At 37.2% G+C, this 25,103-nt stretch overlaps 1 protein-coding gene across 1 annotated transcript in view; it reads left to right on the forward strand.

Annotated features, from left to right (window-relative positions):
- LOC140148160 (fucose mutarotase-like) overlaps nucleotides 1-25,103 on the forward strand; it is a 182,402-nt gene that overhangs the window by 54,300 nt on the left and 102,999 nt on the right. Inside the window, exons 2-3 of the mRNA XM_072170022.1 lie at nucleotides 17,861-17,930; nucleotides 20,265-20,335. Coding sequence (XP_072026123.1) covers nucleotides 17,861-17,930; nucleotides 20,265-20,335 — 141 coding nt within the window. The remainder of the gene's footprint in view (nucleotides 1-17,860; nucleotides 17,931-20,264; nucleotides 20,336-25,103) is intronic.

Here is a 25,103-nt window from a genome sequence, read left to right on the forward strand (position 1 = left end):
CTGTGCATATAATGACTTACGGTGATTGCATCATGGCATCAAATGGGATGCATGTTTGCTCAGCGCTTTTCCTTGTAAGATTTTATAAGATTTTTCCTAGTTAAGGTTAATGAAGCTTTACCTGATTATTAAGTTTTTTGTACATATCTGAAATATCACAGATATTTGTGTCACTAATTCCATAGAACTATATAACATTTAGTTTTGTATTATAAATTTGGGCTCAACCACAACACATTTTATGGGCTTATGTGTAGTCATTGTTGAGGAGTGTGATAAATAACACTCCTCAAACTTAGGAGGAGTGCTATTTTGTGAATGAGGAGTGTGATTATGCTTAAATGTGATGTAAGGAGTGTGATAAATCGCACTCCTTATGATCATATAAGGAATGCTAAAACTCTCTACATCGTTAAATGCAATAGCTAAAAGATGTAAGATAAGATGGTTAAGCATGATGAATTCTAGTGATGTGTGCATTTGTGTCACAATGCTTGCACTTTTATCTCATTATATTAATTATTATTCCTTTGTGACAAGAATCACTGCATGTGTTTTTTTCTATATCTGTTCAAAAATGGTGTGGGAGATATTTACTACAGAAGCTCACCGGGTGATTTTTGTGTGCCTTTGAAGTTAAAGCTAACTTTGACCTGATGATCCGCGCACCTATAGTATTAGATAATTTGCTTCCGGGAAAACGCCTTTTTAACAAAAAATACACTGAATCTTGACAAAAAAAGAAAAACAATAACCTGACAGAATGCTGATCAATCACAAAGTACAGAACAAAAGCTGAAGAAGAAAGAATCCTAAGCCAAAAGTATGCCTTTATGAATTTCAACATACATACTTGACATTCTATGGTAAGACAAGCTTGTAACCTTAGAGATTAATTTTGCTTTAATAGGTGACATTTGCTGATAACTCATTTCTCTCATTTCCACTTTGTTTACATGTCAGGCATTGACCCCCATGTAAACAGTGAGTTATTTTTACTCATAAACCACTTTTCATTATTTTTAGATGAAAAATCCTGGCTAACTGCCAGCTCTAGTTCAAATAAAGTTTCCTCTTTTTTGTAAAGAAAAGAGAGAAATGAAGCAAATAGCAGAGAAACAATGTTTGACCATGATACCTATAGAAATCTGCAGGTTAACAACCCTGTTGCAATCAGTGCAAGCATTTTAACACTCACAGCTTGTTTTCCATCATCAATCAATGTTGGGCTTTTTGCCAAATTTGGAGAGTTGAAAAAATCATGAAAAGAAAATTCTAAATTTAACATTAAATCTCTTTGAATATATTGTCACATGCAGAAATGTTTTGTTAAAATAAGGCTTTTAATCCAGGCCAGGGCTTCTTAAACTGTGGGTCATGACCCAAATGTGGCTATTTGGGTTGGGAGCACTTAATTAAGGGGGTCGTGGACCTTGACTGAAAAGGGACACTTAAAAATAAAAAGGAGAACAATTGATATGTAATTAATTTATGAAAAGAAGAGGAGGTTCACTTTCTTATAAAAGAGCTGGACTTTGCATAGGTTCCTTCCAGCTATTGCCTCTCATCAAAGTGCAGGGTATCAACACTGGAAGTTGGCTTAGACCTGAGATGGCCGGTTTCTGCAACACTGCCGAACTTTGACACACATGTCTTACGCTTCGGTCAGCTGTGGGTCGCCTCCATGTTTTTTGCATGAAATTTGGGTCAGAGGAAAAAAGTTTGTAAACCTTCCACTTTTAGAGGTAGTTTAAGATTTTTAAAAGACTTTTAAAAAAGTTTTAAAAGACTTAAGTGGCTCCGGGACTGGAGGGGGGGGGGGGGAAATAACCCTAGGGTCACAATAATTTTTAAAGGTAAAATGATAAATTGGGGGTAAAATTCACCAATTTTCTGGGGTAAAATTCTTTTTTTTTTTCGAGATAAAATTCATGTAAAATGTATGTAAAAGCTTCCACGCCCCTCCCGCACCCATGCCCCTCAGCATTTCGCACTTTTGAAAACACCTCATATTGAAGGATGATTATGAAGTCTACCAACACAGATAAACTTTGATGTCCTTTGTTGTTCTGGTGTTCTTTCAACATATTGATATAAATAGGGAGTGCATGCGCTAGTGGGTATCTTCAGGGGGGACATTCAACTGAAATTTTGGTAGGGTGTGCGGCACGGAGCGCAAAACTTTGGGAACTAACTAGAAGAACTGATTTCGGCAAAATAGCGGCTTGATGAACTAAAATTTCAACATATTTTCGACGGGTCTTGCGAACTAAAATTGGGCCAAATTATAGGCTTTGAAGCTAAAAAATTCCAAAATATTCCAAACTTCGGCTAAAGAGCTACAATTGTCAGAGTTTGTAGCTCAAAGAACTGGAGGTGGGCCATAACCCTAACCCAACCAAGTCTCACTAAAGCTCACTATTAAAACCACTCTGCGTGCATGCATTCCACATGACTTGATGACGCAATCAGCCCAAGTCATATATACCCAGGGAATTGCTGTCTGGGGCAGCCTAACCTCGGTGGCTACAGGTTGGTGATCGGGTGCGTGGCATGCGAGGGGTCCTGGGTTCGAATCCCGGGGGTACCAACTACCAAGTGACTTTTTTCTTCACCTTCTTTCCTTTTTTGTTTCTTCTTTCCCTTCCGATAGCAAAAAAAACACAGGTAGGGTTGGGGTTAAGGAACTGCCAGAGAGCCTGAAAAGGGGACCCTTGACCACCGCACATACCCATACCACATTTACATGTGAGTGAATGAAAAAAAAGTATCAGTAATTTTTTTTGTAATATTTTTCTAATTATGTTTTTGGTTTAAATTGTCAATGAACACTTTATCTTAGTTTGCAGCTTTTGTGTGATTTGGAACACTGAAATAGTTGTTGGATGTGTTAAAGAAAATTGGTAATAATAACCAGTGATATTCAGCGAGAATGAAAATTGTCCGATCTCTGACCCTGATACCCAGCAGTTTCTCACCCTGTTCAGATTTCAAAGCCATGTTTTGGTTGAAAACCGCAGAGGTCTCCGGTTTGCTGTGCTAATAACCAAATGGTGTTGTTGAATGTGCAATAGGCCAAAAACAAGTTGACCAAAGCCATGTCCACACGGAAGCAGAAACTCAAGAGGAGCAGAACCCTTCAAGGTATAGTCAAGGGTTGCAGTTGTGCAGATAGATGTATAATGGTATGGCACTCCAAGAGAAACTTAGAGGTTTGATCCATCTCATACTCATTATATAGGGCCAGTTCAACCTCCCAAGCACACTTAGAGGAAACTGGGAGACTTGTGTTGTGCAACAATAGTGGACTTTACCTGAGGGGTCAAAGGGGAGGAAGGCAACATTTTGACAAAAAATGGTCAGAAAGGGGCTAAAGAACTAAAAAGGCTTTTAAATATTAAATTTCTGACTCTGAGAGGCCAGCATCCCACAGAGGGGGCAGGGTATTTCTTACATTGGGAGGGGAGAGATTTCTGCCCCTTCCCCTGGCTACTACGCCCATATGGCCACAGACATATTTGAGGGTTTCATCCACTGTATAGATGGGAATGCATAGTGAGTGATCAATTCCTGTTACTACACCCCAATCACATGGTATAGTTCATACAGAAGGCCCAACCACTATAAAGTGGACACAGCTCAGAGTGTCAGACTGAGGATTTCATTCATCCATTTGGAGGTTCAAAACCTTAGAGGTCCATGATCGTGTGAACATGTCTCAAGTTAGTTTATGTTCACTAAATCAAGCAGAAAATGTGAACAAATAGACTATTGTGCAATACATTGTTGTTGACTGTGTTTCAACAAATGAATTTACAGCTTGGAAAATCAAATTGTTTGTGAACTTCAAAAGATTTGAATCCATATACGTCAGAGGAAACAATTAATTCACTATCAGCATTGTTTATCTTATTGTTACTTTCATTTTATGTTTTAAATTATGGGATAAATAATGTTTTGATTGTGTGTGAAATATATTGAATTGAAATAGCATGTGATGATTCTTTGTGATTAAACGCATTGTTGATGAGGATGATTACATTGTTGTTGTTGTTGTTGTTGTCGTTGACGTTATTGTCGTCATCGACTCGTCGATGATGATGACAATGACACTGTAACTTAAGTGTAAACAATACATTTTGTTGAAAAAAAATTTCACCCCACAGGATTTATTGGTAGATCCAGATATCTTTTCTTGGTTAACCCTCACTACACAATTGTTGACTGCAGATGACAAGTTTCAAATTTTCTTTAAAAATTAAAAAATGTCAGAATTGCACATTTCATGATCATATTTGGATTTATAGTATGACAAATGCATTAAAATGAGTACAAACAATTGAGTATTTGTTCAGTGGTGTTTAAGATAGTTTGTGATATTTTGAGAAAATATCTCAGAAGTTTGGGCTTTTTATGTTGAAGCCTGTGGGCAGCATGTACAGCATTAAGTACCTGGACAACCCAAATGCAGGGTAGATAGTTTACTGAAATTGTGCATTAACTTGGTCAAATAAAGCCTTTCCTTTAGGCCCAATTTCACAAAGATACAAAATAGGATGTGTGAACTGCACCTTATTTGGTTTCAATAAATGATACAATAGCAGTGCTTGGTGAGGGTTGGGATAGTAACCCAGCATTGCCAAAAGGTGTCTAACAACATGCATGCATAATTGGGCTAATTCAGCTGGCCCACTGTGCCTTTACAGGTACCCTTTATAAGAAATTCCACTTTTTTGCTGAACCATGAAATGGTGTCAGCCTCTATAAGAGTATGTTATTTACTTACTTACTGACTAACCTTTTAGTTGGCAACGGGGCATAATTATCCCAAAATGCCACAAAGGTATGACCCCTGAGTGGTGTGTCAAATGAAAGAGAGAAAAATTAAAGAACATATCTCAAAATGCCAAGAAGGTGACCCCCCAAGTGGTGTCAAATGAAAGAGAAAAAAGTGAAGAATATAATCAAAATAATTTTCCCACCGGGGTAATACATAAGACCTGGGTCAATAACTCAATATTCATATTTTGGGTCCTTTTCATATCTTGAAATGCCAAGAAGGTACATGACCCTATTAGGTGATTAGGTATACCTAGAGGTGCGCATAGATTCAGCGAGATCCCTCAGTGGTGTCTGACTGCTCTTCCTGCTTATCTTGTCACAAAAGAACTAGGTCACGCCTGGGTCACACATTGCTACGCAGGTTGATCAGCGAATGAGGTACTGATGTGATGATGACATGATTCTATTAGCCAATTAGAACCCCACTTCTGTGTTTACGGTATACACACATTGTAAATGGCACCAAATTGGCAAACCGCTGAAGAACCTTGCCGAAAACTTTAGTGTCCACCACCTTTGAAACCTGTGCTAGAATCAATGCAGGTTTAGTCAGGTTTGGAGAAACCTGCCCTACATCCTATATGTTGAGGTTAAAAACCTATTGGTTGTAGGCTAGGGGCACGCTAAATCTGTAAGACAATCCTACACAATCCATAGGATTTGTATGTGACCAGGCTACTGGATAAATACATTCCTGCAATGTGCAGGTATTTTGCTGTTCATTAGGTCAGTGACCTGTTCTTGTATGACCAGTCTGTGATCCAGGTACCTGCAAAATGTATTCATGTCCTATTTGGTGCAAACTTTGCATGTGTTGCAATCAGGCAAAATGGGTCATTTGTGGAGCATAATCACTTGTTAATTTAATATCTTTGTTCAAAAACCATAACATCCTCAGGGTGGTTTGCTATGACCAATTTTAATAAAATTGGGATTTGAATAAAACTTTAGAAAATTTATCATAGCCACGGATTTGCAATTAAACCAACCAAAAAGTTGGCTCCCATAGTAAAGGATAGGGTGCATGCACTGGCATGTGAAGACCTTGACTGACTTGGTGGATTTCCTGGTCATTATGCAATACTAGAATTCATGTTATATATTTGGCACTCTCCTGGACTGCTATGTGTTGCTTGCCAAAGCCTAGATGAAGAAGAGAGGTACCCAGGCTGTAGTATTTTAGGTGATTGGTAGTGCTTATAGTGAAGAGGAGAGTGATTAGGGTGCATGAGCCCGGGGGGTACTCAAGTTTGGTTTTGGTAGGGACGTGCAGCTGAGATTTTGGAAGTAGACCCATAAATATACCAATTTGTCAAGAAATTTGGACCCATTGATATACCAAAAGTCAAAATTTTCGGCCGAATTTACCCAAAATTGTCTTGGTTTTTACAAATTTTCCCAAAATTTTGGGAAAATTTTGAAAATTATGGCTCGATTAAGGAAAAATTGGGCTGTTTACCGAAAAAATTGAGAAAATTTTGAAAAAAGGACCCATTCATATACCAAAATAGGCTTTGAAAAAGGGGTCATTGATATACCAGAAGGCTGAAAATGCTACCCATGTTTATGCACGTCCCGTATGGTCATTTGTACTGAGGACCCCCCCCCCGGTGCATGAGCCATGCTTGTGTTTATGGGTGTGGCAAGGGGCAAAAGAGAGGGCTGCTTACGGCAGGCGTGTTGAAGGACTAAGAGACAATTTGGCCCAGGGCACTGGGTTGCTACCAGTTTTGTCACCTTTATAGGTCTTTATGTAATCATCCTCAAATAGTCACCCCAGGGGCGTTGCTTTTTCCGATAGGGGGGTGTTTATCAGAGGTCATTTTTATAATGATAATTCCCATTTAAAATTCATTAGGTAAGCTTAAAACTCACGCTGAAATGATGAACTAGGAACTTAGGAACGATGACTTCCGGGTTTACAATCAAACTCTGATGGCTACTCTGTCCCGGCCATTGAAAAATGTAAGTGTTATGAGATTTTATGCAATATTTTCATGAACTTTTCAGGTGAAATTCGTAGTATTGCAGTCTAAAACATGTAAAATTGGGCCCTTTGTTCAGAGGGGGGGCATTAATAGTTTGAAGGTTATTTTCATCACAAAAACTGCTGGGGCATTTATTTGAAGGGGAGCGACTATTCGAGGAAATATGGTATAAGGGATTAAAAGCACTGATGCCTTTAATGAGTGAACAGAAGATGATTAAACAATGTTTGGTAAAAGATCACGTGGTGTAAAATATTCAGACATTTGAAATTCCATGTTGTTTACCACATAGTTTTAACTTATTAACAGATAAATTAGATATGATTTAGTAACTTGCGTGGGTGCTATAAAGGTAGAAACACAGTAATTTTCAAATTACTTCACAAAAGACTTGAAGAAGAATTTCCACCCACCTGACTAAACACTGTACCATTCCAATGGAATACCAGACATGTTTGATACTTCTTTTGTCATTGCCTGGACTTCATCTCCAGAAGGCCTTGAATTAAATGCTATCAAAAACAAGTCTAGACTACAGACCAATTTTAAATTAAAATTTTCCTTTTACATTTCTGTTTTAATACAAATTATTTATTTTATTTCAAAACATGACAATTAGGGACACTTAATGTTTCATTATTATGGAACAACACATGATCCAAACATTCCAGCATGTCATGGACTCATGGCAAGGTGACACACTGACAGTGGTACTGTAGCATGGGTCATCGTGGGGGGGGGGCACCGACCATGATGGGGGGCACCAGGTCGGATTGGGGGGGGGGGCACAAGCTGTGTTTTGGCAATTATCCTATGGGATTGTCTCAATTTTCAAATTGATGGGGGGCACGTGCACCCACCTGTGCCCAATGGTTTAGGGCGCGTGCTTCATAATCGAAAGGTTGGGGGTTCGAGCCCCACCACAGCCAGTGTGTTGCGTCCCTGAGCAAGATAGCTTAATTCCCAATTGCTTCACTCCACCGCCAGGTGTAAAATGGGAAGCTGCTGGGGGTAATCACAATCTAAGTCGCTGAGAGTACCTGCGCATCAGTTGCGTACTTGGTGAATCAAAAATGATTCTGATATATCCTAATGGCAGCGGAATAATTGTTGAAGTGTGCTGATAATTAGGTCATGCCTAGCTGAGGCGCACGTTAAATCAAAGCAACATTTCATTACCTGGTACATATTCATGACCTATGCACTGCATATTACTGATGTACCCGTACATATTCATGACAACATGAGAAGGTTTAGTTGGAGATGTACCTGCTCAGTGAGAGAGAGATGCCACATTTCTCACATTTGTCTGGAACCAGTGAAGCAAATGGTTCATGGAAATTTGGTGTGTCAACTTGTGTTTTAATAGCTTCCTTATGTTTCTGGTGAATTATGTAGAAATATGATGTAATAATGATGATCTGTAGGCATATAGGGCCCAAAAAGGTTGTGTTGCCCTCCCGGGGGGTTGCCCTCTACAAGTGGGAAAATTGGGAAGGTTGGGTCTGCACAGTGCTCTTATTATTTGGGGGTCAGTTGGTGGAACATGGAATCTGCAAGTGCTACATGTACCACTGCCTGTAAGTGCCTATTTGATTGACACTTCAGCAGATCTATATTTCTTTGCTATGGGAGGATGTAAAGATTATGTAGTAGATAATCAGATAGAAGGATTTATGTGGTGGAATGTGATTATATCTGTGTAAATGGCATTATCATGATTACTGTCTTTTATTTTGATGGCTTAATTAGTGTTATCGGTATTATACTGAGCCACATTGGTATTTTTTTTGTATCTTGATATCAACATTATCTTACTGATTTATTTCCACTCTGTTAAACTTTGTGTAAGGATGGCCTATGGTTTCTAGGAAAAACAGATCATATAAAATTGAAAATATTTAACATAGACTAAAGAAGATTGTAAATTATTAAAGGCTTTATTACCTTCAAATTTGGGTCACTGTATCTCATAGGTGCACAGTGACATCACCCTGATATCTTCATAGCAGAAATTGCCATCATAGTAGGGCAAATCCACTAGTTCTTCAAAAGCCACGCATGACCATTTTTTGATTTCAATATACGACATGGTCTCAGATTTGAAGCAGGTTTCACTGCCAAAGTGTGTAAAAATTCACCCCAGAGTGAAAATAGCTATGTTTAATTTCTAAGGTGTCTTTTCTAGGGTAAAATTGTTTGTAGAACATGATTTTTTGGTCAAAACGCGTGCATCGTACATCGTTTTGCTACAAAATGTTGATTTGTGACCGATTTTGCCCGAAAAACACACTTTTTGGGTGACAAAAATTTTCACATGCCAACTTTGTATACTCATAGAGTCTACAATATACATAGATATGGCCCTTTAAAATGTTAACATATCAGCTGAGGGTACTATTTGATGGATTCAGGTATTTGTTTTGTGATTGACTTAATCATTTGCACGCCATAATCATTCAAATATGACATGCCTCGTGACAATTGACATGCCAAAATAAGCTGTTTTCGGCAAAAAAATTGATTTGAAAAATCATAACTCTTGATAGGAAGGTGCTACAGTGATGGTTGACCTACCAGTATATGCAGTATTGAATGGGCTTTCATTTGATACCTAACTTTGTTCATTTGAACTAAGGAAAGACTTGCAAAATGTAAAAATGTTTCCCCTACCCTTAAAATTTTGATGTGTGTAAAAATTCCGCCATTTATAAAAATCGGGATTACAAGAAAACTACAAGAGCTATAGGCTTGAAAAACTAATCAGTTATGCACAGTATAAGTTCCTACTTGGGTATAACATTAATATCTTTCCATTCCTTCTCAATTTTCTTTTCTAATTTTTTTATCAATTTGTGACATCTGTAAATTATGTAAAATTTGGCATTTCGAAAAATCGCAAAAAAAAAAATAGGAGGGTGACATGTTTAAAAAACTAATCAGTTATTCCCATGATACAGTACTACAGGGATATAGTACCAAACTTGTGCTAAAATGCATATTTTTTGAGTTCTAATTTTTATCAAATTGACTCGCCACCCCATTTTTGAGCAAAATTGGGAACAATTAGTACCTGTAATATTGTGCAATCATGTGACCTATATTCAATGTGAGTGCACCAATCAGATGTCAGACTTGCACTACAACATGATGTGAGCCTTGCAGAGCCTTTATAAGTGTGCCAATAGAGTTCAAATATGTTGTGGATGATGTTGTCACTTATGGATCTCATATTTTTATTTCCGTCAAAAGCATATGCCTCTACTGTAATGCTCATATCAGGAAAACAATGACAGATTGTGCATTTCTGACTTCAGAAATGAATTCTGCACAAAATTTCAGTCTAGAAAACATATTTAAAACAATATTTTTGAAACTTTATATTTTGCCATTTTTGGCAGTCAAACCTGCTTCAAATCTGAAACCGTGTCATACGCACATTACGCAGGCTTGCTTTTCAAGATTTTTTTGCCTTTGGACAGTCTGGATTTCTGGAAATGATGACTGGACAAAAAGTCTGAAAATCCGAACTCCTCTATATGGGGTGTAAGCCTATTTTAAAAGGGCATTTAAGTGATCCACAGCCTCATCCCCCACTTTTCCCAAAAAAGTTGAGATTTTACACCACTGGATACCTCTGGCTACATAATGTTTATGTACCAAATATTTCTTGCAGATTAATTTGTTTAGCAAAAATATCGCTAAATTTGAATTTCGTTCTGGTGCACCAGAACGAAATTACAACACATTGTCTATGGAGCAGTGTAATACACATAATCATGCATAACTCGCAAACGCAAAATCGGAATCAACTGAAATTTTGGAAATAAGCTTTTTTGTGGATATCTACTGAAAATGTCATAAAAGAGGATGCTAGGATCACGAAATCCTCCTTTAATAGCCCAATTACCCGTCATACTATATGCTCTCCTATAATATACCAGGTGTATTTTGGAATCATCAAGATTGTATAAAGTTCATAATTTATGTAGACAAATCCAAATTGTACTCACTGTTCACACAGTTTTGTCACCCAGGTTGGGTGACTTCTTCAATAATGCGAGGATCCACCTACTTCCTCTCAAAATTTCTCATTCCTTGAGTGCACAGTTATGAACAGCGGATCATACATGATTTAGAGAATAGATGCCCTCATCAGGGTTGATAGTCCCAGTCAATCATATCATTGACTGGGAGGGGGCAGGCATAATTGACAAGGACACTAACAAGCAAACCAGATGGATACGCGAAGCACTTTGGATCAGAAAGAGGGGCACCGAAACTATCAACCGTGACAAGGGCATTTACTCTCTAAATCATATATGATCCGCTGTTAAGAACTGTGCACCCGAGGAATGAGGAATTAATTTTGCGGGGAAAATAACCGGATTGTCGCATTAGGCCTAAAAAAATGTTTGATTGGCGTAACCCGAACGACCCTTAAAACAGGCCTGACCCTAGACCTTTTTCTTATTTTTTTGCAAAACAATTTAAAAAAATAAAAAAATAAATAACAATTAGAAATTTTTTTTTTTAAGTTCCAAGGCCCTTATCATACGCAGTTTACAGCTTAAAATGTGTGTTTAAAAAAATGCCGTCTGATCTACCCACATTTTTTTCATATTAGGCCAATCAAACCATTTTTTTAGGCCTTACTGAAGAAGTCACCCGACCTGGGTGACGAAACTGAATTACAGTGAGTAGAATTTGAATTTGTCTGCATAAATTATGAACTTTATACCAGGTGTATGTATCTGGTTGTGGACTGCTGGCTGCTGGTATCATTTCTCTGTGTACAGTGTAGTTTCAGTATAAATTGTTGTTGTTGTCGGACGTCGGGTAATCTTCCAGGCCTATCATAGGATATCAGAATTATCATCTTGGTATTAGCTATTATGTTACCTGTTCACAAACAGGATGCATAATATGTTGATTTTATATCAAGGATTTAGGATATTTTGTCAGTTGTGTGAGTCACATTACCGAGTATTAATTATAATTAATTAATAGGTTCTTGTTTCTACACATGTATTATATTTTTAATCCACACTGATTATCTAATGATGATAATTAGCCCTCCCTCCCTTCCAGTTGAACTGTGGTAAATCCTACAGCTTTGTGGGACTATCAAATTCCCACCGCATATGTTATTAAAAAGAAATTTTACGGAGTAAGAGAGGGTCCTGGTTAATTTTATTTTTAATTTAGACCGACTGACCCTACTTGTCAAGTTCATCTGCCCATCAAACAGGTTTTTTCGATCCCTCTCATGCACATACTAGTATATCAAACTTAATAGTTTTCACATGATCATGATCATTACCCCTAACCCAGGGCCGTAGCAAGGTTAAAAAATGTGGGGCGGCCATCACAAATGTGGGGCGGCCAAATTACAAATTTATGGCCAAATTGAAATAAAGACATAAAGAAAAACATAACAAATTTCTCAAAAAGTGGGGCGGCCATGGCATCCCCGGCCGCCCCGCTTGCTACGGCCCTGCCCTAACCGAAAACACCACAAAATACCATTAGGTTAATCACTGTGCATGCATGAACCCGGGTGCATGAATCCCAGGTGATGCGATGATGCAATCACCCCAAGTGCTATATGCTCGGGGAATCGCTGGCCGGACCAGCGAAACCTTTGTGGCTACCCATGGGTGATCATGGTGATTGCATATAGGGTATAATCTTCTTCCACGGTAAACCAAACAGCTTCCGTGGTAAACCTTATAGCGCCATCACTTGATGAAAGTACGTTATTTGTAGGCGTGAGTTAAAAGCTATCTGGGCTAGAACTATTGCGACTGTAGGGGTGAGCTTGCCTACAGGTAAAAAAAAACTGTTGGCGGTTATATTACACGTCTAGTTTAGGAAAACGGGGGTGGAAAGGAGGGTAGGCCTACTACGGGATGTGTGACAGATTCGGGTGCATTTTGGTTTATTGATGGCCCTCAATTTCATGAAAATTTGGTTTAAGAAAGATTGTTTTTATTTATTTTTAAAAAAAATTAATTTGTTTCCCAAATTTTTATCGGAAAGTGTGCCATTTTTTAAATTTTTACCATGGCGTGCTATTGTTACCATGGCGTGCGATAATAAATAGGCCTATTAATATGATTTTATTATTTTGTTATTAATTGAAAATCTAAAATAGTATAAAATTGTATATGATGCCTTAAATTAAAGTTTAAAACGTTCTTCCAATATTAATAACTATTATTAAATAATTCCTAACATCTCGGACAACACGCCCCTCCCCCAACACACACACCTCCACACCCGGTACCCCTACACCAACAACCACATGCCAAGTCTTGGCGAAAGTCTACCTTGCACATCGTGCTCGCGTGCACCATCCAGCACTGTCCAGCTAAAATACACTACCCTATTACGAGCAATGGAATAGCCCTTCAATCATGCACAGTGGTTGCTCCTGGAAGGAAGATTATACCCGATGTGACGCGGTTGCTCGTGGAAGACAAGAAGGATTATACCCCTTTTCGGTGATTGTGTGCTTGGCATGCGAGGGGTCTGAGGTTCGAATCCTGGGGATACAAAGTGACTTCTTTGTTCATCTTATCTCCTTTTTCGTTTCTTCTTTAACATTCTGATAGCAAAAGGCAGTGTTCAGTGTTAGGATTAAGTCACTTCCCTGAAAGTACTTTCACTGGTACCCCATGGGACCTAGTCCCCAGTTGGCATATTGTAATTTACCATTTTTTTATTTTAAATTTAGAATTCATTGAATATAAAATTATTATTATTATAATCAATTAAATTTATTATTGTAACCACAAGTGGGTTGAAGATACAACATAGTCCAAGAAATTGTAGGACTATCATCAATCAGAAATGATTCAGTATACTTCACTTGGTTGTTTATTTACAGTCTAATAGCTTTGTTATTAAATCTTGAAATTTACAGGGAGTTTGATTTATTGTTGTTTATTTTTGATGGAAAGTTGATGCCTATTCATGCTGCTTGTATTCATAGTAGTAGAGCACTTTGCAACTGATCATGATGTTTCAAAGAATTGATTGGAAAGTTTCCATAAAAGAAGCCCACACATATAAATCTAGCTGTGATTGGATTGTTCATTTGGCCAAATAAAAAAATTGATTGGAGGGTCGGTAGGTCAAGCCTTTTTTTCATGGGCTCTTCCTCCATTTTGAAAAGGCTAGTATTGACAAATGCTTGAACATTTTATGGTAAAACATTGTGGATTTTCGGACTGAATTTAAATGGAAATACTTCTTGTTTTTAATTAAATATGCATTTAATGAATAAAGTGAGTGTTTCTTTTAAAAAAGTGATTGAAAAAAAAACCTGACCCAAGATTTATAATTTTTTCGGTCAGCTGCAAATTGTTCGTATTATTGGCCATAATACAATTTGATGCAACAAAATGCAATTTTGGAATTCAGTTCTTTAAGGGGTGGGGTATGAACGTTTGGACAGCATTTATTGTGGGACATTAGAGTGCACCAGACATATCGAATTGCATTCTGAATATGAAGAATGTCCTTCTGATATCAAATAATTTTGATTTTTTGAAATTAGCAATGTAATACACATTTTATGGCAAATCATTAAAAATTGATATTTTGATATTTAACAGTACTCGAAGTAAACTTTATAAATCTGATGATTTATACTTAAGGTGTATGTAGGTGGGATGAAAAGCCGACGATCAATTGAAAATTTTGACCTTTTCGTATTGAAGATATGGATTTTTTCCCCAAAAGACCTAATTCTTTTTGGTGTTTTAGGAAAAAAATCCATATCTTCAATATGAAAGGTGAAAATTTTCAATTGATCGTCGGGTTTTCCTCCCAGCTACATACACTTTAAGAATATGTCAATAGATTTATAAAATTTACTTCGAGGACTGTTATATATCAAAAATGTGAAAAATATCAAATTTTAATAATTTGTCATAAAATTTGTATTATATCGTGAATTTCAAAAAATGAACATTATTTGATATCAGAAAGACATTCTTCGTATTTAGAATGCAATTCGATATGTCTGATGTGCTCTCATGTCCCACAAAAAATACTGTCGAAACGCTCAAAACGCTCAGTTCCAGATCCCTTAAAAGAATATATTTTCCAGCAAACTTGCATATAAATTATGATAATGTGGGATACATACAGAATGTGATTGTCACCACTGTGATTGTGTAAAATGTGAAGAAATAACCTCAAAATGAATTAGAGTGATTACATTGATTTGCACATCAGAGTAGATAGATTTGTATAAATTCAGGATGTTATGTTTTAATATGCCTACATTATTGTTTGGCATTAAGGTCATTTCTTTATTGTTTTGGCCTCAATATTTATCAATATACTCTTGGTAAAATCTGTTTCCACGATTTACTTCCGTTTTGTATGAGTTAAGTGGCATTATCGCCAGATGTTTGTAACACCTAAATTGGCATGGAAAACATTTTTCAACTGATGCCATTAATATTCATATATTTGTAGTACATTGTGACCATGCATGGAGGCTCTGAGAAAGGTAGGGGTACAGGTATGCAGTGCCAATTTTCGAACAAATGGTCTGTGGAATGGAATAATGGATAATATGAAAATTGATACTTTGTATTCATGTCATACTCTATTAATGATTTCAAAATGCATTCAAATTCAATGCATTTTGAAATCATTAATAGACTATGACATGAATACAAATGATCAATTTTCATATTAAAAATACAAAACATCTTGAAATTTTTTTTTTCTTTTTTTTTTTTAGGTCAACCATGAATTTTTTGAATTTGGTACCCGGCAGGGTATTTCCTGCCGGTAATGTAATCTTAGGCGGGTACCCGCTAGCCCGCCAGAAAATGCCAGCCTTAGTTGTAGGTTAAGTTGCTTTACTTTGATTTACCTTTGTTCTCATGTCATTTCAGTTCATTAATTTTATTTTATTTTTGTTTGTAATCTCTATTACTATAATAGTAGTACTAGTACAAGTAACTTTAAAGTTTCAATAATTGATAACACCAAATCAATGATGTTTCATACCTCACTTTATGTATCATTGTGATCACATAATTGTGTAACCATAGACTGGAACAAACTAAAGGCATGAATGCTTTTTTCTTCTAGTGTCCTATCAAAGGCTGTCAAATTCAGATCATGAGTGACAGCTTTTATTATGAACCAGGTGATATATATATATATATATATACACAAAACATTACAAAAGCATTTAATCAGTTACCTAATACAGTATAAAACAATTATTGACCAGGCTAACAGCTTTAAGCTGACAAATTGGTTCATCACAATTGACCTAAAATTGAATGGATTATCAAGAGCAGAGATGCTTCTTCTTCTTCTTCTTCCATATTAGTGCCTCCCTCATATGTATGAGTATTATCGCACTGCGTACAGACAAGCTGTACTTATTTTTTACTCTGGAACCTAGAGTAGATGAGTGTATTTTTGAAATACAGTCAACAGTACCGGGATGATCCCCTGCTCTCTTCGAATAGCCTGTGACGTTCTTTAACGTGCACACTGCATTAATGTGAGGAAAATACATGTACACAGGACCAACGGCTTAAAGTGCCCTCTGAAGCACTAAGCAAGTGGAGTAAAGTGCCTTGTTCAAGGACACAAAGAGACAGTGGACCCACTCAGATTCGAACCCGGGGACCCTTGGATTCACAGTCCAACGCCCTAACCGCTCGGCCACGCTCCCCTCTGTGAATTTGAGATGGGGTTTGCATATGAGAGCACCCTCATCAGTGTTGGAAGGAGTACGGATAATTCTTCAAGTGATTGGCTCAGATCTAGACAATACTACAGTGGCTGTTCACCCAAAGATAATCTTTGGTTCACCACTGTTCGCTGGGTGCAGAAGTCAGTATTGCTGACATTGGTGCATTTTTTATTAAAGTGAAGAATGGACTTGATTCAATGTAATATCCGGATGACATCCCTTGAATTTAGTAGCCTCTGAGCAGTATTGGACTTAGCCTGGCTTCGCCCAAATGTTATAAATATATAAAAAAATGAATAAATTTCCCTGGTAGTATAAAAAAACATTCAGTAGCCCATGTCCCATTTTGGTCCTTCTAATTGGGTGCTGTTTTAATAAATCACCAGCACTTACTCAAAATGCTTGCCTGTACAGTACATGCAATTGAAGATGCACCATAGATTGTTTTTAATTTTTCCTTTAACTCTCTTTGATTTGCATTTTAACTGATTTTTTACATGTTTAATATCACATGTCAACAGGTTTCCCTCTCCTCATATAAATCTAAGGAGCACCATCCCATTTCCCCCACTGAAAACACAAAAAGGCAATGGAAATTCCAACCTAATTGCCAGTTATGTACAGAATTCTCCGTTTTGTTCAACCCCCATGACAAGGAGCATTAACCACATCATAATATACACATACCCTGGGTTTGGCGTCTTTGAACTAATAAAACAATTAAAATTGATAGTTGGGAGGGAGGAGGAAGGGAGTAAGATTTGAACTGATTTGGTTGGTTTCCCCTATGGAGTCCAATTAAGAGCAATTGGAGCATAGTGTATAGATATGAAAGTAAGTGTTGGGAATCATCATTCTGGTTAAGTTTTGGGTGGTTACTCCTGTGGAGTAGCCGAGGCATAATGTCTGATTGATAAGAATAGGTGACAACTAACAAATTGGAATCATTTGAAGCAATGGAACTGGAGTATGGACCTTGCATCATCTCTGCAGTATCTTGAAGTGGATGTGATGTATCTTGGCTCCTCGACCATTTGGTATCAGTTGTGTTGCACTTTTTTTTATGGGTGGAATATATTGCATGGGGTGGGGCGTGTTTAAGTGAGGGGTAAAACAGGTGAGATGGGTGTACCAGGTTATTTTGAGAGACATGGGAAAAGAAAGTTCATGTGAACATGATGTCATCAAAATAAGCATTAATAGGGAGCAAAAGAGAATTATATCTGTAGCAAAAGATGTATTATTTGTAACCAATTTATGTGTTTGTTTCTTTTGTTTTATGTATATTTCAGTTCTGGCAGATGACAATTTTCCGTCTGCATCAGTAGCATCCTGTGGGCCAAGGCATATCCGTGCAGATGGTAAGTTGCTCTGGCAAAAGCTGGGTCTAATGCCCAAATCAATGTCATAATATATATTGTCATCTCATGCATCTATTAAATAATCACTCGGTGAAAGATATATTGTTCCATTCCACTTGCTGTTCTGGTTTGTGGAGGAATGGAACATCCATCTTTCTCTTTGTGATTATAATTTATGTGTGAGTGATATAAAACAAATATTAACTGTCTTAGTGTATGTCTTAAGTTTGTGTAATGGTCAAAATATAATCACTTGGTGATTCCACTTGCCCTTCCAGCTCGTGGAATGGAATAATCCATCTTTCACCTTGTGATTGTATTTCGACCATCACCCTCATAGAGCATGTTTCTACAGAGCCAAATACCGTTTTGGAAACTGGGTATGGAACGGTTAATCACTCCTGTGGAAACAGCCTCCAACGCCTTTTTGCAACGCCTTTTCAACGCCAACGGAAACCTTGTTGGAGTAGGTTTTTGCTGTTGACGAAGCGGGTAGATTTTCTGTAGAAACAGACCGAAGCGGTAACTTGCCGGTTTTTGAGCAAAATCAGGCAAAATGGCTGTTAATCAACAAGTAAATTGACGGACAACATGACAAAAACCTTAATAACAGCCTGGGCAACATAACAAGTCCAAACTATTATGTAAAGCCACAATTTCTCCGTGATATGGAAAAATGGAAAAATTAACAGAATTCGGTGTTTGCTCACGGAAATTTGTAAATGCCACAAAATAGTGAAAACTGTGTAAAATGTCAAACTTTTCTGTTGATTTGCAAAATATAACAAAGAAAAGTGATTATTTAGCAGTAATCAACCATTAAACAATCCATTCTAGCATTAATTCGAGGCCTACGATGCAAGATTCTGGCCATACTACAGTAAAAGGTAAGACAAAATACATTTTTAAAACATGTTTGTTGGTACGATGCAAATAACTAAAACCAATATTAGGCATGTTAGGATAGAGGGACATCACATGACGTCATTCAGCTTAAACGGAATGGACACGCCAACGGAAAAAACCTGTCTATGGAAACAGCAGGTTAAACGGTAAAATAACGGATAACGGTAAGATACCGTTATCCATTTAGCGGTAACTTAGCGGAGCGCCTGTAGAAACATGCTCATAGACAATTAATATTTGTATAAGGTATCACACCCTTGTGCAGGGCCTTATTTAGGGTTAGAAAAACAATGAGGGACTAATAAGTTTCATATTTTTATGCCTCTTTCTTCTTCTCTTTTCCTTTCTTTCTTTTTCTTTGTTTATTTCCTGAGGCAACTGCCCTACTTGTATAGCAAGCCATTGGGGTCATATGATGAGGCAACTGCCCTACATGTACTTGTATAGCAAGCCATTAGGGTCATATGACGAGGCAACTGCCCTAATTGTGGGGTCATGAGGCCACTGCCCTGCTTGTATAGCAAACCATTTGGGTCATATGATGAGGCAACTGCCCTGCTTGTATCGCAAGCCATTGGGGTCATATGATGAGGCAACTGCCCTACTTGTATAGCAAGCCATTAGGGTCATATGATGAGGCAACTGCTCCTATTGTATAGCAAGCCATTGGAGTCATGATGAGGCAACTGCCCTACTTGTATTACAAGCCATTGAGGTCATATGATGAGGTAACTGCCCTACTTGTATGGCAAGCCATTAGGATCATATGATGAGACAACTGCCATACTTGTATCCATACTTGTATAGCAAACCATTGGGGTCATGAGGCCACTGCCCTGCTTGTATAGCAAACCATTGGGGACATATGATGAGGCAACTGCCCTACTTGTATTACAAGCTATTGGGGTCATATGATGAGGCAAATGTCCTACTTGTATAGCAAGCCATTGGAGTCATATGATGAGGCAACTGCCCTACTCGTATAGCAAACCATTGGGGTCATATGATGAGACAACTGCCCTACTTGTATAGCAAACCATTGGGGTCATATGATGAGGCAACTGCCCTACTTGTATAGCAAGCCATTAGGGTCATATGATAAGGCAACTGCCCTACTTGTATAGCAAACCATTGGGGTGATTGATTACACATTGATTATGAAAGCAACATGTTGGTAGACTACTAACATAATACAAATAGAGCTTTTGGCAATGTGTTGTATTATAGTTAAGTGTTGCCCAAAGCTCTAGTTGCAACACATAATGACCCCAGTGACTTGCCATATACTTGCAGCCCTGTTTAACAGCTTAGTATCTTTTTGCAATCAAACAAGCAATTCAGACAAATGAAACAACGTTTTAAGCCTAATCTATTGTCATTTGATTTTCATAATGCAACAATGTATTCTTGTTCACTTAAATTCTTCAGGACACAAAATTCCTCAGCTATTGGAGGCCATCTTGAAATTACTACCACTGGACCAGTATGTAGATGCACCGGTGAGTTCATAAAAGTTATTTCCAGGGATATGATTTAGACACCGGTCACACATACAGTTTTGCGTCATTCGATTATCTTTTCCTGATAGTCTAACTATAATCGATTAGGCCAAAAAAAAAAATTGTTTGTTTGTCCATAGAGGCTTATGAAACAGTTGGGTCGGTAGGTCGGATTTAATTTTTTTATATTTTTTTTTACAGATATTGCACTTGAAACTGACAATTTGAAGACTGGTAAATAAGTCAAAACACACAGCACTTTACTGGTTTAACTCTTGAGATGGTTCTGCATGTTATACTGTTCATTTTCTTTACATTTTCTTTCTTTAAATTTATCGCTCATTCTACAAAATCCGGTGCCAATCCACTAAAAAAATAGAAAAAATAAAAGTTGTTCAAAAAATCCTGCTTTTTGTGTTTTTTAAAAGTAAATGTATCACTACTTTCAGATGTAAAAAATTGCCAACACCACTTGCATATTTTTCTTTCAGGATGTCATGATGTTTTTTAACATTAAAACTCAATGTAATGTTAGCTACGTTACCGACTATAAAATGGGCTGTTTTTACTCAATCCAAGGTCATAAAAAGCAAATTAAAGATCACTTGAGTGAAATGTAAAACAGATTTCACCATTTCATAGAAGTTTTGAAGATGCATAAATGAGTGTGTAACGTAGCTCACAGTAACGTAGTTCACTGGTTTTTAATGTTTTTATGTAATTTGCGAACGTTAGAACGTTATGTCGGTTAATTCTAATATAAATGGGGTTCGACCACTGGTAGCTTTCACATATTATTAGGAAGTACATGTAATACAAGTGCATACTATAGAATTCTGGTAACGTAGCTCACCAATCTTAACATGGTCGGTCGAAATTTCAATGTTTACAACATTTCTATGCCAAAATGCTACAGCATTACGATTTTACTGTGATTTTTAAAAACCTACGAGTGTTTCCTTTCAAAAACCGCAAATTACATTGATACCTCTGGTTTACTTCTTTCCAATAACGTGTGTTAAAAAGGGGTAACGTAGCTCACAGCGTTTTGGTGGAAAGTGCAATTTATTTTAGAATTACACAAAGACATTTTAATCACTAAAAAATAATGTTGATAAACAATATGATGGTGCGTTATCTAATTAAAAAACAACAAATATGTAAAGAAATCGCATTTATTGAAAGAAAATATTTAGGGTTAGATGTGACACTTGAGCTGTGGAAACGCATTTTTAGCGATTTTTGAGCCTTTGCAAGGGTTAATCAGGCTGAAGAAAGCATTTAAAGTATGGAAAACTATATATGTCCGTGTAGATCTCGTTGAGTTCTACCAGAAAAACAACATATTTGATGCCCTAAATGCTCGACAAAGTTTTTGTGGACCAAAGAATGGAAAAAAGGCTATTGGCACCGGATTTTGTAGAATGAGCGTTATACTAACCACTGTTTTACTAGCACATTCAACGCAAATAAAAAAAAAAAAAAAAAAAAGACACGGTCGGGACCAGAGTACAGGGTCGGTCGGACGTGGACAAACAAACAATTTTTTTTTTTGCCTTATAGACAGTTGTGGTCACACTGCAGTGTACCATAATCGGATTATGAATACTTGCGGACATATACACATAATTATGTTGTTGTCATTTAGCATCACTCATCAAGGGCTGTTGTATTGACAACAAGCTTCTATGCATTGTTTCTATTGAAATACATGATATAATCACAAATTGTGGTCACATGCATGGCTGTTTGTACTAAGTATAGTCCAACAATGATATTACTTTCAGCACTATAAAGATATACTTGAGGAAGATGGTACAACTATAGCCTTAACACAATACCTGTACCATGATCAGACTATATTTAGACCATCTTTAACTTTAAATGATTAAAATAAATGTACATGTGACTGGAGTCGGAGGGAGAAAACATTACCCATTACCTAAAAATGAGCCCCAGGTTAAAAGTATCCTTTCACATTTAAAAAACAACCTTACCCCATTTGCCTTGTAACTCTTTAAATGTTTTTAAAGCCTAGTGATTTTTAAATCCCCAAAATATGCTTTGGGGGATTGGTTATTATTAGGCCTAACCTCAAACAAGGCCAAGTTCAATTATTTATAATGCTGTAAAAGAGTCAGCAGAAAATGACTTGTGTATGAATTTGAAGTGTGGGCTGTGTGCCTGGATTATCATCCTTCAAAGCTGATAGTAAGTAGGTGTCCTATCACTAGGATCCACAACATGCTCATCTATCAGGGCAAATTTCTTTAACCTCAATACATTTTTTCATTCATTGAATGGCCTTTGAAAATTTTGGTACAAAAACTCATACTCTGCAACTTGAGGTCAAATTTGCACTATGAATGTTTAATTGAGGTTATTGAAAGATGCCATTGGGATGAGGCCATTGTGGTCCATAGTGTATGATCATGATATATTTCCAACTCTCTACATAACTGATCATGGCTTGTGTGAGAGCTGTACTTTAGAGAAATGGGGGTGAATGAACCACACCTGTGGTATGAGAATAGGTCACGAGCACTAATCATTGCCAGCAATGGAAACATCGTGTAGATCCATTAACACACCTACACAGTGATGTGGTGTAATAGAGGAATTTTAAGAGATTTGCAAAATTATTTGAATATTTTACTGCAAATCCCCCTTGAAGGAAGTTGTGGTTTATGTAGGCTGTAGTTTCAAACTCTGAATAAATTTATTGTTCTTGACTCCTAGTTGAACTTTTTTTTATATTGATCAGCATTTTTTTCTGTCAAAAAAACCTAAAAAATATGAGCCACAGTGGTAAAAGAAGAGACAGCATGATTGAAATATCGGTAAATACTGCAACATTTTATACAGATATAAAAACATTTTGACACCAAAACTAAAGTTCCATTGTTTTCTGTTCAAAGGTTGCAGTAAATATGTACAAAACACATATTTTGAACACTCTAAATTCTTGTTTTGTAAACAGCAACAATGATTGGTCTGACCTAGAGTACATGTAGGTATGGAAGGTCAGCTGTAAACACATTTATTGAAAGTGAATTGACCAAATATGTCCTCATTAGCATAAATCAAAATGACAAGCCTCATTCACTCATGTTGGGTCACAAATAAAAAATTTGAACCAAAGCCAAAAATTTGCCTCCAGTCCAATTTCACTAACATCCGGACCCTCCCCCCGGATCCGGACCTCTTTTATACAGATTTCTCTGTTATCCGGCCAAAATAATCCTCAAAGGAAAACATGGTTTTCAATATCAGAACACCTTATTTTTATGAAGGCTCTGAAGCATTTGGAAGGACATTATCTTTGTTGTGTACAGCACTGTATTATATTGAATTACCATCTTTTCAATGTTATCACCTCATATGAACTAATTAATACTCATCTTGATTTTCACACTTTGAACATTCAAAGCAGAATTACCACAGAATTAGAGAAGGAGAATTGGGACTCAACCGTCATCTTGATACAGGCATGGAGCAAAAATTGGGGGTATTTGGTTTCCCCTGGAATGCACTCAAGGTATTTGCCCGGGGGTATTTGTTGTCATGCAAGCGCAATGATGGGTGCATTTGAGAGACGCACTTGATGCGACCTGCACACGAGTACCAAGACGCTTCAGATGAGACGCCGAATTGTTTCGTTTGTCTCCAAGCACCGTCGGCAAGGACTCGAATACCCTCAATTTTCTCCCCATTCTGGTCCCGGTTTTCCTTCTCTAATTCTGTGAGAATTACACGTAAGTCACTTATCCTGGATTTCTCACTCATTCGGCCGATGCTTGGGTATAGAGGTTGGACTGTACGTTTAGTTTATGATCTTGCCCCAGACGTTATGGGTCATTTTATAGGAACATGCGTATTTCTATTGGCTCATCTCATATCTTAATGATTGTAGTATTAAGAAAACCGAGACTACAAAACTTGAAATGATGATGATAACTGTTATATAATATTTGTTGTGGATGTGATGGTAAATGTATTTATGTGACAGAATATTCAATCAGTTGCACCATCCCAATTCAGTACATTGACTTAAAGCCATATTATAACATTTGCTGAGGAAGACGCCCTCACTGAATTTTTAAAATTACTTTTTTTACACTATTAAATTGTTCTTTATTAAACCAATATACCCTGCAAAAATCAAGACTCTAAGTGCTGTAGTTTTGTCAAAATCCGTGATTTTGAATTAAAGGCTGATTCAGCGCTTTATTATTACGATGGAATTATTAGTCAAACGCATACACGATATTCATAACACACAGTACGCGTCCCGGCGTGCGGACGGTGATATATTAACAAAAAGGGTCGTACCACAACATGACCGAAGGAGTGGTACGTATTGGCGTACATGTGCGCTGGTAGTAAATTCCAATTTTCTTTGCTTTGCCGTAGTTGTTCGCTCAAAAATAAAAGGGATATATCTGACAGTAAAAGCTAACATTTTATGGCAAAGAAATGCTAATCTATTTTGTTTGAAAATGTTATAAGATTGCTTTAATCAACTTTGAGGATGAGTATGGTTTGAAACAGTACCCACCTCTACTTGAATGATGAGTATTCTTTCAGTAATCCGGGCTGTTAACTATGGGCCATACCCAGATGTTCCTTACCATACAATATGCCTATAGGCTGAATATTGCGTGTGATGCTTAAGAGTCTCAGAGTCTGTTCTTCATGCTCAATTGCAGAGCAGCCACCTCCTCAACAGAACTTGTTGCACATTGGAAAGTAGATATTCATCTGTTTG

The sequence above is a fragment of the Amphiura filiformis genome, chromosome 3, assembly GCF_039555335.1.
Source record: "Amphiura filiformis chromosome 3, Afil_fr2py, whole genome shotgun sequence".
NCBI lineage: Eukaryota > Metazoa > Echinodermata > Ophiuroidea > Amphilepidida > Amphiuridae > Amphiura > Amphiura filiformis.